Source organism: Salminus brasiliensis, chromosome 5, assembly GCF_030463535.1.
Source record: "Salminus brasiliensis chromosome 5, fSalBra1.hap2, whole genome shotgun sequence".
NCBI lineage: Eukaryota > Metazoa > Chordata > Actinopteri > Characiformes > Bryconidae > Salminus > Salminus brasiliensis.
The window spans coordinates 25,139,343-25,158,705 of record NC_132882.1 but is presented as its reverse complement, the minus strand read 5'-3'; the positions used below and the strand labels follow the sequence as shown (position 1 = coordinate 25,158,705).

Sequence of the window (19,363 nt, the reverse complement as noted above, 5' to 3'; positions counted from 1 at the left end):
TGTGTGTGTGTGTGTTTGCCCACTACCACAGATGGGTAAAATGCGGAGGACACAATTCGCTGTACATAGTGCAGTGACAAACACGTGCACCTTTACCTATAATTGCATATTTCATTTGGTGTAAAGGTTCACTTTGAGAAAGTGATTGTAATGTAGATCTACAACTGTTTACAATACCATTTTGAAACATTCACTCAGTAAATCAGTCATCTTATCCAGTAGTAGTTCTCAAATCTGGTCCTGGAGTACCACTGTCATGTATCTTGCAGTGCTTTCCCTGCTCAAACACGCCCAGTTCACCAGAGGAAGGGCTTGTTACTTGTTTCTAAAAAATTCTAAAAATCCTATATGCTCTGTTTAGCTCACACTTGAGGTATTGGCTGTCCTTCCCCTGAACTAGTTTCAATTGTGTGTTTCAAAAGTGTTTTTTTCATGGTTTGTGTCATGGGATCTGTCAAAAAAAAAAACAAGACAACTAGTCATAATTAACAGTCTGACCTTTATTTTTCCACTTGTTCAACATGAGTTAATAAACCAGGCCGAATGTTATGTTAAAGGATGACTATGGCGTTTAGCTTTTAGCTCTGCTGTGCCACAAGTGAAGCTGTGCAATCATTTTGACAAGACAATCAATTATCAATCAATCAACAACAATAAACTGCCCAGCACTCTTACATCAGGATGCATGTGTTTGCTGATTTTGCCAGTCTGTGAGTTAACCCTACTGGTTTTCCTCCATGGTTTTCTTTATCCAGTCTGCGTATTTTGAAACTCTGGTGTATATGCCGTACTTCCCTGCCTTGCCGCATTCCACTCCCCAGCTAACGATACCTGCCGCCCAGTACATGCCGTTATTGTTCATAACAAACGCGGAGCCGCTGTCCCCGGAGCAGGTGTCCTTTCCTCCCTCAGGGAATCCCGCACAGAACATGTTGGCTGTCAGCGGAGCCACATTTCGATGGATTGCTCTCTCAGTCTCGACGAATGTGTGGCATAAGTCTTGATCCACTACGGGGAGTTGAATGTACCTGAGCTGATTGGCTTTATGAAACGTTTCGGTCAGGCCAAATCCTGAAACCAGACTGAAACAAAGAAAAAAACACACACAAGCTTCAGCAGTGTGCAACAGACCTAGAGAGAAAGTTTGCTGGTTTGGATGTAGAGATGGATGGTATAAAACACACCAACTGTTTTCTTTGTAATTGCAGCTTTGTTCTAATGAAAATGTTTAAACAATTAATACACACTCAAATTCACCACTGTCTCATACTGTGTTCATATTATGACTATGTAAACAACCTGCTATATGCACTGTAAAGAGACACAGGCAGAAATGTGTTTCTTCTACAGTGACTTAAAATAAATGTCTGCACAGTATTTCCCCTCACATCAGAAATAAACATGTGGACACTAGCTAACTAACTTTTTGGTCCAACAAAAGGATTTTTTAGATTATTAAAAAATCTAAATACATAATTATTCTTTTGCAGACACAAATGTAATCTGTTTGTGTTCAAACTTCTGCACACAAGGTACGTTTTAGCATGGCCACGCCCGCAACTAATTTCCTTGGCCAACTTGGTTCCTTGGTTGGACATGCTTCACGATAGAGGGGACACTAAGAGCGAATAATCCATTGTGGAAGTCTTACCCAGAGTGTTCGAGCTCAGTATCTTGTGCAGGAAGACACAGTGGCATAACGTTTTCGTCAAACGTGATTGAAGAGTTTAGCTTGATCAAGGCAATGTCATTATTAAAATTTGTCCTCATTTCATTGTTCTTGTATCCTGGGTGAACGTGTAATGATGCAATAGGAAGCGATGGGAGCTTCACAAGTTCAGTAACAGAAACGTCTCCAACAAACACCTGCAAAAATTTTAATATTACAAAATTACACCAGCATAAATGATGTGTTTTAGTGCATTTAGATTAAAAACATTGCTCTACTGTAAATCAAATGGACATGAACAATCAAATCATATTAAATGCTGTCAGATATTTTAAATAATGAAAAGGAAATGATTTTGTGCATAATGGAATTATGCTAGTTTTAATTCAAGGCAACTCAAGCATATTCATCTTCTGATCTTCTGATAAATGATTCTCTTTTGAAAGAAAGTACCTTCACATTATCTCCATAATCACTTATTTTCTCCAGATTGTGGGCTGCAGTCATGAGCCATCTGTCCCCAATGACGAACGCGCCACCTCGGCCGCCTGCCAGGAGGAAGACCTGCCAGGGGAAAGAACCTGCTGGAGCTGCTTTGCCTCCCAGCACCCTGTCACGCATATTGAGATCTACAGTAGGGCGACCACAAACTGACATGTACACACACACACACAAATACACATACACACCCACACACAGATGCAAACATACACACAAACACATGCCAAATTAGAAGATAACAAGAGTAACTTCCTTTTAATAGTCACCTATTAGCCAATAGACATTTGCATACCCCTGTAATGCTGGCTGCATTTTGTACATTTTAAATGCTAGGTATAGTTGATAAATTTGACCATGTGATGAGCACACGAAAGCAGTGTTAGCAGACAATACCTGGAAAACATGGAGGGATTACAGCATTTTGGTCACTTGCTCTCCATTTGCGGTCCGCAGCGCAGGTGAAATTTACTGCAAGAAAAAAGTGGAGCAGTCAGCGAGCAAGGAGCAGTGAAGCTATAGAAATGTAATAAAACTGAAGATCAGTGTTGAATTTGCCAAACTGATCAATACAGCAGTGTGTATCTGACCATGGTGAGCAGCCGTGAAAGCATAGTAGGGTTCGTTGCAGTGGTACTGGATGAGTGAGCCGTACTCATTGTCAGAGCCAGAGAGAAATCGAACACCGCCGTTCAGAAGAGGTCTCGGATCTCCACAGTCAATGACTGAAATGCACATTTATGCACAGCATTAAACAGGACAAATGGTACATTACAGGACAAAAGTTTGGAAGCAATTAGGGCACAGAAACTGAATATTGGTGCTCAGAGCAGTAACAACAGTCTTCCGAAATAATCTTTCTGAACCAGTTTGGCTAAAATTAAAAAAGAGTTATCTGTGTCCTGTTTTAACTATGGCTGTATACAGGTCTATTATAATTACAAAGTAGGTTTGGAAAGCTATTAAACCTGGCAGTTGTGTTGCCTGTGTATATAGATAAGGAAACATTCACATTTTCTCCAACATATTGTCGCTGTCATGCAAAAACCTCATCTCATCTTAACAATGTCAACAAAACCTCATTCCATTTCAGTGGAAGTCAATATGAACTGTATGTTCAATATGAACTCTATGTATTTCTACTGATCTATGCATCATGCAATTGTAACAAATGTAAAGAACTGCTGCCAGAATTACATTATATCAAAAGTGAATAAGGAGATATCTGCGAGATGATATTCAGAGCTACTGTATTCCTTCATGTGATAATCACATGAAAAATCTAAGTGAAAAGTGAAAAAGATACAATAAACATTATAAATATAATACAAATCTTTGAAAATACACAATTAAACACGGAAAACACAAGATGTGGTTGTAATGGCTTACTCTTGCACTCTGGTAAAGGCAAGTGCCATTTTCCATTATGTTGGCACATTGACTTATAACTCTTAATCTCCTTCCCACCCTGGAATAGAGAGAGAGAGAGAGAGAGAGAGAGGGGGGGGGGGGTAGAGAAGGTAGGAGAAAAGGGATGGAGACAGGAGGAAAATGAAGAGAAGAGGAGAAAAAGAGAAATCAACAGATGATGCAATCAGCATGACACCACTATGCAGGACCTCCTCTTACCAGCATGAGTTTGTAGCCCTGGTCACAGCGCACTTGGATATAGTCCCTGTAGAAGTATTCGGGAAAGTCCGGGGTCACTCTTCCATTGCCGATACTCTTGTCCAATTTACATTCCACTCCTTCAAAACAGATGAACAAATCTTAATGATGCTGCTCAGCCTGACGTACTACTTACATAACTACCTAACAAAGACCACCTGTTACACCAATGTCAATGTTTAGATCTGATTAGCTGAAGAAACTGTGTCTTGCTGTCGGATGTCTTCCAGCAAATACACAAATTATGTTTAATATTACAAGCCATGCTGCTTTTCTGAGCCATAGTGTCTTCCTAGCTTTCCTATCTCTAGTTTACTTGCTGTCTGGTTTATCTCCTCCTGCGCTTAGGCTGCTCACTCTGGGTGGTGTAGTCGAGGCTCCAGCCATAGCTCTGTCCCGCGCTGTCTGTGTGGTACTCCAGCTGTACGCTGTTGGAGCCAGTGTGGAGGATGCCAGGGCTTTTTTCACCGCAGTATTTCTGTGGTTTTTGACCTGGGATGGTTACCTGAAGGAGAGAAAGGCATCTTATTTAGAATATACATAGTGTACCTAGTGGGACAGTGGGGGTCATGTTCCTTTCACTGGTCAGATGGATTGGTTGGCCCAGTTTTTTAATTATTCTTGTGGTTAAGCTTTTTTTAAGCTTTTTAAACATTGTGTTGTGATTGTTTTTGGTGTTGTCATTGTTTCTGGACCCATTTTCCTTTCAGTAATGTCACATTCTAACAATCTTGCACACAAAACTCACATTTTTTAAACATATGGTGAATTATACTGTACAGAAAATACATTTTATACTTGAAGAGGTGCTTTGAATTATTCTAATGACATCAAATGGCAGCCAAATCTTTTTGGCTGTATAGTGAATAACACTCTTTTTGAGTGTGCGCAATTTGGTGCTGTAATCTTTGTTTTTACACTGTTGAGCAAGAGCATCCATATAGCCAACTGTCTAGATGGCACTCCTCAAAAACTTAAGCCCAGACAGAAAGCAGACAGGATAACATAATAGCACAACTGGATAAAATATTGGTCATGTTCATTCTTAGGTAACCACATTCAAAGTAAACAGAATGGGCTCAGCATTCTTGCTGGTGTAAATGTCCATTGGCTTGGGTGGTGGGTGGTGACAGTGATGTTTCTGGAGTACCACCCAATAATACCTAGCCAAGATCTCTGTAGACATTGGTGAGGTTCTGTAGGGACAGACGGAGTTGCCTCAAGTATGATGAGTACATGGTAATGTTGCCAGTTTTGTTCCCAGGCCATGGTGCAATCCACAATCATTGTTTTCGTGGCAATCCCATGGCTTTGTGGTGAGCCAAGTGCCATGATGACCATATTAGACACCCATTAAGCACTCACTCTCGTGATTATGCCTGTTGTCATTAACTTTAGTAGTGAAGTGGTGTGCCTATAGTGTAGTGCAAGAGGGACATTCTGATCAAGACAGAACAACTGGGGTTCACCAAGGCACAAGATGAGGTCCAGTTCCAATATGTGGTGCTCTTATGCACAAAATGGAACGGAAAACATGTGGGTGCCTGCCATATACCTGTGCAGGGTTTGAGGCAAACTAACTTGCACACACCCTATGACAAGATCATGCACAAACTTGCTAAACACGTTAGGTTTGTCTGCGAAAGAGCCTAAATTCAACCTGGAAAATAAGTTTCACACCAGATCATCGTCTTCAAGCAGATATTTACATTTACGGCATTTAGCTGACGCTCTTATCCAGAGCGACTTACAAGGTAACTTGTATTACAGAGGTGGGCCAATGTAGTGTTAGGAGTCTTGTCCAAGGACTCTTATTGGTGTAGCACAGCATAGCCACCCAGACAAGGAATCAAACCCCAGTCTCCCACATGGTGTGGTAGCTCACTGGCCGGTAGTGGTGTTACACCAACCACAAACATATCTGCCATGCACACATAAACCAGAGGTCTTTTAAATGAACTGATCTTTTATCCTAAAGAAAACTGAAATTAGAAGGGGGTTAATGACTGATGCCCAAAGACCACCATCTAGTTACTAACGGTGGGAGCAATTAACGTTCTCGAGCTTTGTTTGAAACTGAGAGACCCAAGTTTTTTATCCTTAAAAAGCCAATAAAGGGAAATGATACTGTGACACCCAACAAAATGTCTTGCAATGCATTTCTGCAAAAACATCTTTATGTCCACTCATGACAACATGCGCAGAATCATGGAAAGCGGAATCTTTATTCATATTGCATAAGTGTTTCCCTTTTATACACTACATGTCAAATATTTGTGATTGATGCATTCAGCTAGTTTACATTGCACCCATTGCTGACACACATGCGCAGATTCACTCACACACACACACACACACACACACACACACACACACACACACACACACACAGCTTGTCTTCTCCCTGTACAGAAGTATTGCCAATGGAATTGAATTTATTGGCACCGTGCCAAATACCAGGTGTGGGCTAGAGGGGTGTACCTCATTGCGCCATAGAGCAGTGGAACTGTGTTTTCTGGAATAATGGTGCTCCATCTAATACTTTTGGACTGAACTGGAATGAGGCAGGGTGGTTATCGTTCAACATTCTGACCTCATTAATGCTCTTGTCACTGAATGCAACCAAATCCTCACAGCAATGCTACAAAAGTAGAAAGCCTTCCCTGGACAGCAGAGACTGTTACTCCAACAAAGCTTTTTAATATCCTTGATTTCGGAAACAACGAATAACCAGATGTTCCAATACTTTTGTCCAAATAGTGTATTTCCAGGCAAATGTAGTGCTATAGAGAAACCATTAGCAAAGATCCTCCGCTGAAGAGCTTTTTCTCCCTGCTCACTTTGTTGAATTTGAAAAAGACATGAGGACAATTTACTGGGGAACTAAAAGGCTGACAGAGAAACATACTACAAAAAGATATAACTGTGGCAAAGTATCATACCAGCAGCCAGTGGAAGAGGCAGGTGGATCTCTGGTTGAAGACCTGCTCAACGTGGAAACTGTCGCTAAAGCGGAGTGTGACCTCAAAGCCAGGCTGCACAGTGATGTTGTAGGTGCAGTCCAGTCCGAGAGGGGAAGATTTTGGAAATCCAGGGCTGGACAGGGTTCCTTCAGACTCCCTGAAGACACCTGCTCCACAGTTCACTGGTATGGAGAGGATACACAGCAATGGTTCTGATTGTGTCCTTCATCGTTCTCTGTGGCTCTTTAATGTAATACAGTATAAAGTTATGAATTATTATGTAGAGTGCATGGCTAGGACAGGAGTGTGCACCTGCTGTACACCTAAGAAATTAAAAACTGTGATTAAAAATTTCAGCAGAGGCATCACTCACATACACAGGTACGCCCATCGCCCCGCAGCTGATAGCCATGGTGACAAGCACACTGGTAGGAGCCCAGAGTGTTGAGGCAGATTTGAGAGCAGAGAGGGCCAGAGTCCTCTGACGAGACAGGGGAGCTACACTCGTCCACATCTGGAAGAACATACACATAAAAACGACACATTATGAACAGTGCCTGCTTAAGAGCTTATCATTTCAAAAACAATCAATGGCTTTTTATTATTCCATGTGCATCCCAGCAAAAATATCAAGAGGTGTGTGTGACTGATTCTTAAATCTAAAGGAATGAGAATAACATACCAGCTTTTAAGAGTGAAAAAGGCTTAGTGTGGAACTGGCAGGCTAAGGGTTGGTTCCTAGCGTTTGTTTTTTATGTACTAAGGCCAAAGTAAAATTGCTATGATCTAGCAGTGGATGAGGATGTGAACATAGGTGTACAACTAAACCTAGTGTTTCCACTTTGTTCTTTTCTCAACAAGAAAAAAGCTACTTCTTTATTTTCTATAGCATTTCTATGCCCTTAGAGCCATTAACTGATCTATCTGGACGGTTTCAAAACTCTAGTTAGTTCTACTACTATTTACTAATCTGAATTTACTGCAGATTCAAGCCAGTACTAATTAACACTATTCTTAAATATTTCTATCAAAATATCTGTAAATGATTCTTTTAACAAGAATGAACTATCAAGCATTTACTCACACATTAATTTTTCTAATCTAAATTCCAATACATTACTTTAAACTCCTATTCAATCAATTACATTTAAACTTGCTGGGAGAAAATAATATTTATACATGTATTCATGTGCATAGTGTATCTCTCATATGACCTTGATGACACAACAAAGACTGGTGGTCTGGAAGGGTCTACTACATAGCCAGAAAAACAATTCTTGGGGATATACTGAATGTACAATTGAAGTACAATCTCTTATATGTTTATTAACCCCTTAACACTCCAAGGCTTATTACACACTATGTTGTATTACTCAGTATTTGCAGGGACGTCTGTACAAACTGGTGGGGCTATTCATTGGTAACAGAAGTTTGTAATAACACTTTAGCCCTGTTGGCTGCCATACGCTTTTTAAGGGGTTACCAGATCAATGGTGTCTTCTCAAACCACACAGTTTCATTGCATACCAATAGCCTGGTAGAAAGCAGAGAAGCCCAGGTGCGGTTGAAGTCCTGGGTTTGATGCGTCTGTCACAAACGCCAGCTGGAGACGATTGCCGGGGGACAAGATGGACTTGTGGCCAGGGTGGTGTGCATCTGTGGACTTCTGGCCACAGAACTTCCCCAGCACTTTCCTGCCATACAAAACCTTCGTGATAAAAGAGAAATGAGAATGAAATCCAGAATAGTTTATAAAACAGTCAGCAGAATTATCAAAGAACAGAGGAGTTGCAACTTTCAGTTCCTTTTTTCCACTAATACCGTTGCCAAAACACACCAAACTCTGTCCAGACCTACTTGCACTATGTCTGTTACTCTGATCTTTATGTCAATAACAGAGTAAACTCATTTAATTAAAAATAATATACTGAATACCAGGGTCCCTGAATGAACATCTGACATGTTGACTTTAATCTCATATGTTCCCATGAACAGGTTGCAATTTCATAATTTTCGCTATCATTGCATCTCAGTCTGGAGGCAAAACATTCTAGAGCTGGTGGAATTATGGCAGAAGTATCCTTCCTCAGTACAGAGAGGAAGATGGAAAAAAGGAGAAGAAACAGCTCAGTAGGAGCAAAGCAGCATAGCAGTCTGATCAGAGAATTCTGACTTAAGGAATGTAATTTCAAATGCATGCATAGTAGCTCTTGGAAGTTTCATACAATATGGCACAGTAGCTCAGCCTGAAATGTGGTTGCATTTGGAGGCTTTTACACTTGCCTCCATAGAGCCTGACACATTTCCATAAATACTTGTAGCAAATAAACAGTAGACCACAGTTTTGCTGGAATATTACAAACATTAGTAGCTGATCAAGTTACGTTAAACATCCCACTTTTGCATTTTTTGGCAGTGTTGCTTTAGACACATACGAACATTGTATCTATAGGTTCCTCAAAAGACAAGCTTCAAAGAACAGCCAGTATAAAACATTTACAGGCGAGAGAGAGAGAATAATGCAGCACTCACCATCAGAGAGTCATAGTAGCAGTTGGCAGACGGCTCAATGTCCAGGTAGTTGAAGGTGAGCCTGATTTTGTAACCATGAGGAACTTCCAGGTTCCACTGTTTATGGAGATCAGCTGGATAGGGCTTAGGGTACAGTGGAGATTGAACTTGCCCATACATCTCAACCTTACAATCACACATGCTCACACTCACCCACAGAACACTGGAGAGAGGGAGAGACAGAGAGAGAGAGATAAGAAGCTGATTAAATGTGGTGTTTCACAGTAATTGGAACAATTGCTCTTCAAGCATCTATCTATAAATACTGTCATTGCTTTCTAACATCAAGACATAGTTCATCATCATCATCTTCTTGTCACTTAATTCCAATTTAGGGTTGTGGTGACAATAGGGCGAGCACAGAAGCCCAGGCTCCCCTGTCCCCAGCACTTCCTACCAGGCCCTCCAGGCCAATTAGGAGATATAATCCCTTCAGGGGGTCCTGGGTCTTCCCCAGGGTCTCCTCCCAGTTAGTTGTGCCCAGTACACCTCCAAAGGGAGGCGACCCAGGCCATCCTTATGAGATGACCAAACCACCTCAGCTGCCTCCTTTAAAAACTCCTCATTCAAGTCTTAGAACCTAATATTCTACAACATTCTAAAATTTTATTTAAATTTCATTTAACATGTAGTTAATTTGTTTGGTTCATATAGCAAATATTTTAAAGCAGTATGTTATTCACTAGTCTATGTGTCATTTACAACCTTTCTGTTAGATGAGTGATAGAGAGAGAGAGAGAGACAGAGAGACAAAGCTGATTAAATGTGTTTGACAGAAATTGGAACAATTTGTGGACCCTTCATGCATCGATCTACACATATGAAGATGCTGTTGGTCAGTGTTTCTAGAAAACAATTTTGATGATATTCAGAAATAAAATCAACATATTGTGATGTAGTTTATAATAATAATAATAACAATACAATATTTTAATAATAAATACTGTAATATTCCCCAGCCCTACAAGCTACCTGTCAGCTCTAATTAATGTTGTGCATTCAGCTCTTAATGCAGTCTTTAATGCAGACATCTCTGGCAGTGTTGAATACTTGTCACCAAGATGTGAAACCTAATATTGTAAAATTCAAGAGTTTGCCAAACAACACAATCAGCTGTTTCTAAAACTAATTCCACAAGTCCACTGCTTATGGACAAATAAAATATTCGAATATTAATCTAAAGTCTTTATCCCACACACAGTAGTCAATATTTTGAAAGCCAGAAGCATTTAGAAGTGTGTATCTAACATACACTACATGCCCGATTGAAAGGAAACCCTATCTAATGAACGCATTCAGCTACTTTAAGTTGCAACCCACTGCTGACACAGATGTGCAAATGCACAGACAACTTGTCTGATCCCTGTAAAGAAGTACTGCCATTAGAATAGGACTCTCTGGAGCAAATAAAAATGAACCTACTGGCACCATGCCTAATGCCAGCCGTGGGGCACAAACCCCTGAGCTGTGGAGAACTGTGTTTTCTGGAATGATGAATGGATGAGTTGGGGATGTTGGGAATGCGGTGGGTGGGTGATCATCAACATGTCGACCTCACTATCGCTCCTCACAGCAATGCTCCAAAATCTAGCAGAAAGCCTTTTCCATTAGCTAAGCATCTCAGATGCCTCCTCATTAATCTTCTGAAGAGAACTCCAAGGGTGTGAAAACTGCAGCAAGATAAAGCAGGGCTACTTTGACAATCTCAGATCATTTTGATTTGATTAAGAAGTTTGTTAGTTAGTTGTTAGTTAGAATTTTAGCTATGACTCTAAAATGTGGGGAAAAGAGTAAACAGGGTCTGTTATGAAAGTGAAAGTGCTCAGACTGGACTCTTAGCCCTGTTCATCTTCTACTGCAGCCACTGCAGAGTTGCCAGGCCTGCCCATCATTTATTTTTCATCCTTACAGTTCATTTCATGACCAGTCTGTTCTCTTCGTAAGCTTTTATTAGCTTGGTGAATTAGCTTTGTTTGTTTAAAATCCTACATTCCCTCACAAGATGTCAAGATGTCGAATCTGGCTTTGGCTCAATTTAGCCCAGAAACACACAGACTACTGATCCATAAAGTAGGACGTCCAGCCCTAATACAGCATAAACAAACTTAAGTCGGTATTAAGAAATATAGATATTCTCACAGTCTAGATGAAATAAAAAGTATTGTGTGACTTAATTTGATATTCAGGCTAATATGTGAGAGGTGTATCGTTTAATCTGGCTACCTCCTTCCCAAACAAACAGCTCACAGAAACGCGCCTCAACTTTGCAGGGCAGAACCGCTGTCGAACCGGGTTTATCTTCATCTCCCAACCGTATTTTCGCCATTTTAGACAGATTTAACAAGTTGAAACAAGACACTTACAGTAAGGGGAAAGCACTGCTGCGGATCAGCGACTCCATGGGTAAGCTCTTCGCTTTGCTTTTACTCGCTCTGGAGTGAAATGGGGCTCAGCTGAACACTTCAGGTCCTCCCTAAGTTTCACTTCTCCAGCCTGCAGCAGCAGCAACATGGCTGCTCCCATCCCTACACTCTTGCACTGGATTTGAAAGGTGAACTGGACAGAAATGTTGACTGTACGTGTTTATCCAGGCTGCTTTTAACTTTGTGGAATTTGCTGTGTTCTGAAACACAAAATCTCTGAACCCAAAAGGGTTGGTATGACCAGCAGTGCTGGCTTGGAGAAAGCTTCCACCATGGAGTGTGTGCATAGACAGCCTACTGTAAATGACCAGCATTAACATTCACCACATCCCAACATGACAATACCACACTTCCCTCACTTTTTCTTTTAGGATACCTAATCTCTGTATATATGAGTAAAGTCTAGAGTATTTATGTGTTATTAAAAAAAATACAGTGCTACCTAGGCATGGTCTTTAAAGTTGGAGAAGCTGAATGGCATAGTACAAAAGTAGCCAGTGCAGGCCACTGTATTTACCCTTATTAACCTTTAGTGGTATTAACTCCTTAAACCTTAAGACCCTTATTGTGGTCCCACAGTTCACCCATAACTACATAACTGATATCATTTCATTTTGGTATCTAGATAACTCATTATAGTTGCTGGACAAGTTGTTTTTAGATTAACTTATGTTCTTGATCGGTTGCTGGTATTAATATTGAATATTGAATAATAAGGCCTGTGTTTTAAAAATGTAAACACATTATTCATAAGTCATTTCCTCTACCAAAATTCAGAACTTAATTAAGGTACATTTTAGATTCTCATTCTTCAAACCAAATCTATTAAACTTACCCGAGTACTAGATGTATTTTGGTCATGGTCAGTTTGATTTATCCAGAAGTTGTAAGGTTTTCCAGCTGAGTGAATCTCTCGCGGTTTAATGAGAGAAGCGATACAGACAGAGTTTAAAAGTCGAAGGGGAAAAAATCTGATTTGTTTGTTTTGGCTCAAGAACAATAAGAACAGACCGAGCATACTGAACGAATAAGAGCTTGAGAAATACAAATAAAGCATGTTATACATTTGAAAACCTTAATATGGATAAATGACACCATAGCACCTGTCAGAGCCTCCATGAATAACAAGATGAGAGTAGTAGTGAAACTAAGTGCTGATGACATGGTTGTCATCTCAACAAATGTGTGTTGTCCATGCACTGATGGATCAGCACTGTATATTCATATACATCATGAATAGATGTGGCAGTAAACAATAGTAAAGAAAAGGGGAAAAAAGAGAAACAGGTCCTGTAGACACAACAATTCCCGTAAACCTTTGTGTATTTTATATGTGGCTGTTTGCTGAGGATGGGTCAAATTCCACAACAACAGGGTTGCTTCATAGCAGGCTGACCAGGTCAAAGCAACAGTAACATTAGGAAACACATTAATAAACATTACATTTTCTTTTAAATTTATGTAATAACAAATAGGCCTGAATCATTAGGTTATACAAGGGCTGGACCCTTTGAAGGTTATTCAAGAGCTATAACTAATTGTGGGATGCATGTAGCAAACTTGAACAATCCTGAATTACTTATTTTCCCTTCTGAAGAAAAATCATTGGTAGATTATTAGTGCAAAGAATCAAACCAGTTATTTCTGTGACACCTTTTACTTAATGTCAGTCATAACATACCTCTTAGAATTCCTCTGGATGTTTTTTTTTATCAAGACAAATTAATATTTGAGCAGACAACCATAGTTACTTCTCTTTTTTGAAAAGGCTGAGTTTTAAAGAAATGCATGCAGAATACACAATGCCAACAAAATACTAATTATAGCAAATAATGTGAAGTATCAGTATGTCTACATGAGACATAAGACAACATACAAGACTCTGCAATGGGTTCTGTAAAGTATTTCTTTATTCAGCTTAGTCTTGAATGTGAAGATTGTTAGTTGTTAGTTGTGAAGATTACTGAGTAACTGTTTTGTTCAAATGAATGTGAACAATTCAAATTTGTGCCTGTGATTGGGTCTCAGATCACCTGCTACAAAACCTCCCAGTTACTTTGTAAAGGACAAATGCTGATGTTGAATCAACATAACATCAATTGGTGCTATTTCTTCGCCATGGTTTCCTTGATCCAGTACATGCAGTTCTGTACTTTGGAGTAGAACACGATATCTACGATACGGTAGGGTTGTAGTAGGGAACCCGTTCATAACAGTGGAATGACTAGTGGACTACCACGGTCACCTTTAAAGGCATCCACCTCATCTCCTCCAGCACAGAACATATCAGTGACCTTCAAATGGGTTACAAAACAAGAAACCTCTTATATTATGTTAAAATAACAATATAATGTCTTAAAATTACTACACAGATAGACAGAAAGAAAGAGATGATGTAAGAAAGAATGTCATTTCCTATAATACCTGTTGCATTTGAGGACTTGCTCTTTAAAAAGTGAAATTCTACAAAAACTGACTTTAATCAAATCTTTTATTGCATTTTGGTGTTTTTGTGTGTGTTGTAAGATTTTACACATGCTGATGGTCTAAACATGCATTTCAACAATCATAATTACACACAATTACCAAAACACTTACTACACAAGCTCATTTAAAATGGAATTGTATTTAATGTTTTGATGACTCTGGTGCTAGTTCTTCTCCACAGTTTCTCTGATCCAGTCCAGGTAGTTCTGCACTTTGGTGTAATAGCCCTTAAATTCTTTATCTCCACATTTAGCAGGACCCCATGACACGATACCTTTGAGTCGGTATGGCTTTACTGGAGACCCGATTCCCACCATTGGAAGGACTAGCGGACCACCACTGTCACCTTTACAAGCATCCACCCCATCTCCTCCAGCACAGAACATGTTATCAGTGACCTTCAGATCGGTTGAAAAGCAAGGAACTTCTGAATATTCCTCCAAATGAGCGTACTGCAAATATTGACTCTTCAGACGATCCTCTGAGACTGCACCAAATCCTGAGACAGTTCCCATTGTACCCTCCATCGCTGGTCTAACATTTTTCTCTGGTAGACACACTGGCCTGATATTGTGACTGAGTGGCACCCTGGCAGACATCTTTACCAAGGCAATGTCATTATCATAGTTTAACTGCTCTGTATCTGTGCTCACCTTGTTATAGCCTGGATGAATAATGATCTTCTCAGTTTGCATTCTAACTGCATTTTTGTCAAGTCCATCAATCATTCCTCCATAGAATGTCAGTGCTGTGGTTTCATGTCCATCCACATTAATAGCAGCTGTGAGAGCCCAGCGGTCACTGATTAGAGAAGCACCTCCTCGTATAGGCTGTTTAATCAGAAGCTGCCAGGGTATCTGTCCCAGTCTGGCCCTCTCTCCTCCAAAAACCCGTCCAGCAGAAAAAACGTCATTTATGCCACACACTGATAGAAGAAGTTGGAAGAAGGGGACAGAGATAGGGATGAAGAAGAGATTATGAATTTTAATAAATAAGGTCTTTTTCAAGGCTAAGTGACTCTAGAGTTCTAATACCCTTTTTAACCCATTAAAGGTTTCATAATTAGCTGTTGTTTTGTTAAAGGTTTGTAATTATCTGAAATATGCAACAATATTTTTTGTATTGTCCTGCAGAGCATCCTAGTTAATAGCACTAAGAGTCTTAAAAATTAGCCACATGTTGACAAACACTCACAAAGCCATTTCCTTGTAGCTTCACCTTGTGGGTGAGTGAGTAGCTCATATGTTAATTCACATCTTGTGTCTGCCATCATCGAGCCCTTCATCATTGATCCGCTTCCGACCAGAGATGGATATGTTTGAGTAGGGGGCCACTCTCAACTATGCCTGATACTACTGCTTCAGCTGATTGTTAAAGTGAGTGGTATCAAACAATGGAGAGATTCAAAGAGCTTTCTGAGGACTTCAGAAAAAAGGTTCTAGATGAAAGTCTGGAAAGGAATTTTAAAAAGTTCCCAGAACAATTAGAAATCAGTAATTCCACTGTCTGCAAAATAATTAGGATTGGAAAACATTTTAAACTGGATGGGCAGGTCAGGTCATCCTAGCAATCCAGCAATCTTAAAATGTCATCACAAGCCCTCAGGGTAAATCTCACCATTGATGTCAAAGTTCAGCATTTACCATCAGAAAGAGACGACACAAGTTTTATAGGACAAGACTAGAGTTTGCCAGAGAACACCTATACAAACAGTGCTGAGGTAATGTTTTGGGAGCTGCTTTGCTGCAACAGGGCCTAGCAAGTACCCTGCATTATAGAAACCACTATAAAACTCTTTACTCAGAGGATGCTTGAGGAAAATGTGAGACCTTCTGTCCAAAAACTGAAGCTAAAGTGGGGGTGGACCATACAGCATCACAACGACTTAAAACATTCCAGTAAATCCACTAAGGAATGGCTCAAAAGAAAGAATCACACAGCTGAAAGAGAGGGAAATATTTTCTCCCATACAACGTCATTCTCCCAGACTGGTAGAGGGAGAAATGTCAGTTATTAGGGCATTCAGAAAATTGCACTTCTGTTAAATGCTACTAATTATTACAAAAATATTTTTTTAAAGAAATTTCTTTAGTTGCACTTTTAAAATGTATATCATAATATATCCAAATATTCCTAAAATGAAGATCAAATGTCTATATGTTTAAATATGTTTAAAAAATAAAAATATTTTCACATGACTATATGTATATAGTGCACCTACAAGTGAAGAGGACCTCATTAATTGGCCAATAAGTGGAAGTATACTAAGTGTTGCTGATAAAGTGGATGAAGAGTATGGATATACCTGGGACACACTGTGGTGCATTCTGGGAATAATTCTGTCCACTTTCTGATACCCAGTTCCCAGTACCATCACAAGTGAAGTTAGCTGAGAAAAACAGAAAAGGATAAAATAACTCTCTGAGCACACTGTTTATACAAGAACAGACAGACAGACATACATACATACAGATCTCCAGTGTTTACCATGTCCAACCAGCTGGTAGAATTCTGATAGACACTTGAAGCTGATATTCTGATTGTATGTTGTAAGTGGACCCTCCTCTGTTAGGGTCACCAGATCTGGGTCTGAGAGCTCTGGAATCCCACAGTCCACTTTTAGGGGGATACAGAAAATGTTGTGTTTGAGTTAGTCTCTGCAGAAAGCATTACAACCACCATCATGAAATCATAACAGATATTTGCACTTAGAAAACAGCTTAATTTTATATTGATTATGAGAATTGTAAATACAGGGTATTTTAGAACAGGTATAATGCAGAATTATTTTGTCATGTGTTTTTGCTTTGTGTTCTATATGTTTTTTGTAATGTAGGATAGTAATTCTGTTGCTTCCAGTGTATTTTCAGTTACAGTTATTGCCTAAAAGCTGTTACACCACAGCTATGAGCTTGACCACAAGGGGGCCTTAAGAACTCACTTAAGAATAAAATTGAATTATGTATGAGCTTCTGTCCATCCAGTTCACCTGCAGGTAAGCATGTTTTCTTCTGTGTATTTCATCATTTATGTTTAGCCTGTGCTAAATAACCCTAGATCTACAAATACAATGCCACAGTTTGCATAAAGCAAAGCAGGAAAGGTCATACTGACATATTTTTTAAAAAGTGGCATTGATGAAAATAAAATTACCTTTGTCATAGTTCTACATTGGTTTCCTGCTCTAACACACTTCCTCTAACACAGGAAGGGCTTATTAGCGGATTAGCTAAATCAGGTGTGTAGGAAACCGGGAACTCACTAAAATATACAGGACAGGAAGTCTGTCCGGACCAGAGTAGGGAACCACTAATCTAGGAGCAACATCAGGTCAGCTGCAAGGTGGTAAACTAACAAAAGCTCACAGAATGGGACTACTGATCTCTGAAGTATGGAAAAATAGTCTATTAATGATTCAAATTATACATGTTTCATTCATCACCTTCTGGCAAAAGATCAATCTTAAAGGATCAAGTGATCATTACACCCAACACTCCCTCTGCCAGTGCAGATATACTTAACACTAAGATGCTTTTATGAAAATAGGACTTTCTCATTCTTGACTGGCCCACTTGACTGTTCTCCCTTTCATAGCCTGGAGGAAGTTTTAAAATAATGGAAAACTACAAAGATTCTTTTTAAATGTTATACTTTTTACTATCTAAGTAAACAGTGAATACTGTAAATACTGACATACCAATTGCCTCATAGAAGGCAAAGAAGCCATGGTGCAGCTGAGGCTCTGATTCGTCTGTCTCAAACACCAGACGGACATGGTTTCCTGGAGACAAGATGGGCCTGTTGCCAGGGTGATGTGTATAGGGGGACTTCTGGCCACAGAACTTCCCCAGAACTTCACGATCATGCAGAACCTTGTTAACAAAAGAAACAGTGCGTATGGCAGCCCTGCAGTAGAAAAAGCCATTGATTAACACAGTAAACCATAATGCACAACCTACTGTGAGAGAGTCCTTGGAGCAGTTAACAGAAGGCTCCATGTCCAGGTGATTGAAGGTGAGCTGGATTCTGTATCCATGAGGAACTTTTAGGTACCAATCCATATAGAGACCAACAGGATAGGGCTCAGGGTAGAGTGGGGACTGAACATGACCGTACTTTGCTGCCTTGCACTCACACACACTCAACCATATCAGACTACAGAGAGAAAGAGAGAGAGAGAGAGATCGAGATCAAATGAAGTAGGTTTTTTTAATATACAGAATATACATTAAGAGCTAGAACCCCCATAAGTTAGTAGTAAGTCACTTACCTCACTATTAGCTTTATTCTGCTCATGATGGAAGTGTACAGAAGTGCTTATCTGGGATGTATGTTTAGTGTGTCCAGCTGTTCTACATGTATTAAAAAGCCGTGCAGTTTACAAATGCAGGAGCGAGCAGAGTCTGAACCTGAGTCTGAAAGTCTAAAAGTTTTGTTTGACTTGGCAAAAGAAAAAAGTAAGAAGTGGTAGACTCTGTTCGGAGGTGCAGCTCTGACAAAGAACGTTCCATTGTAAAACACTTTGCTATAAAGTTTCTTCTGTTTTGTGTCTCTAGAAGCCCAAATCGCTCATAGAGGCTGGACTCACAGTGATGGCAAACTTTAATGCCAATCCAAAACTTCAACAACAACACATTATCCAGAACAACAGTCCAAGAGTCAAAACCAGTGTGTGAACAGGTTATCAGAGGCTAGGATGTATCAAGGTAAGTACTTTAGTGCTGGAGTTCAGTCGGGGGCATTGATGGGCAAGGGAAAGCTGGAGTCAGCTGGTATGAAGACTCTCCATGAAGATGCTGCTGGTTTGTGTACCACTGCTATTATTTTATGAGCAGTTTTAATCTGGATTTATGAGATTACGTCCTTTAAAGACTCTTCAAACAATGCTGACAGTTTATTTTTTCAGGATAATAATAATAATAATAATAAGTAATGCTTACATTCACCATAATTTCTAAATACATTATTTATATTTCAACATACACTCATTGACAGAAACTAAAAATCATTTTGAGTAATCGTTATTTTTGAGGTATTCTGTGGTCAGTGCTGGTCTGTGGATTAGTGACACTTGAAAAAAACTC

General features: G+C 39.7%; 1 protein-coding gene across 2 annotated transcripts; it reads right to left on the bottom strand.

Annotated features, from left to right (window-relative positions):
• Positions 1-479: 479 nt before the first annotated feature.
• Positions 480-18,355, bottom strand: LOC140556247 (complement C1r-A subcomponent-like). 2 transcript variants are annotated; one of them, XM_072679923.1, is made up of 17 exons: positions 18,239-18,355; positions 17,977-18,151; positions 16,767-16,895; positions 16,585-16,668; positions 14,554-15,204; positions 9,331-9,476; positions 8,326-8,506; positions 7,172-7,312; positions 6,778-6,980; positions 4,193-4,340; positions 3,797-3,915; positions 3,557-3,635; positions 2,758-2,892; positions 2,564-2,638; positions 2,123-2,319; positions 1,652-1,866; positions 480-1,082 (listed from the first exon to the last, which is right to left on the bottom strand). In XM_072679923.1, exons 1-17 carry the CDS (start codon positions 18,338-18,340, stop codon positions 722-724), a joined length of 3,141 nt encoding a protein of 1,046 aa, XP_072536024.1. In that variant the 5' UTR covers positions 18,341-18,355; the 3' UTR covers positions 480-721. The 2 variants fall into 2 exon arrangements, with proteins under 2 accessions (XP_072536024.1, XP_072536022.1); XM_072679921.1 differs by lacking the exons at positions 14,554-15,204; positions 16,585-16,668; positions 16,767-16,895; positions 17,977-18,151; positions 18,239-18,355 and adding an exon at positions 11,733-11,841 and having other exon boundaries at positions 9,331-9,532.
• Positions 18,356-19,363: the final 1,008 nt, after the last annotated feature.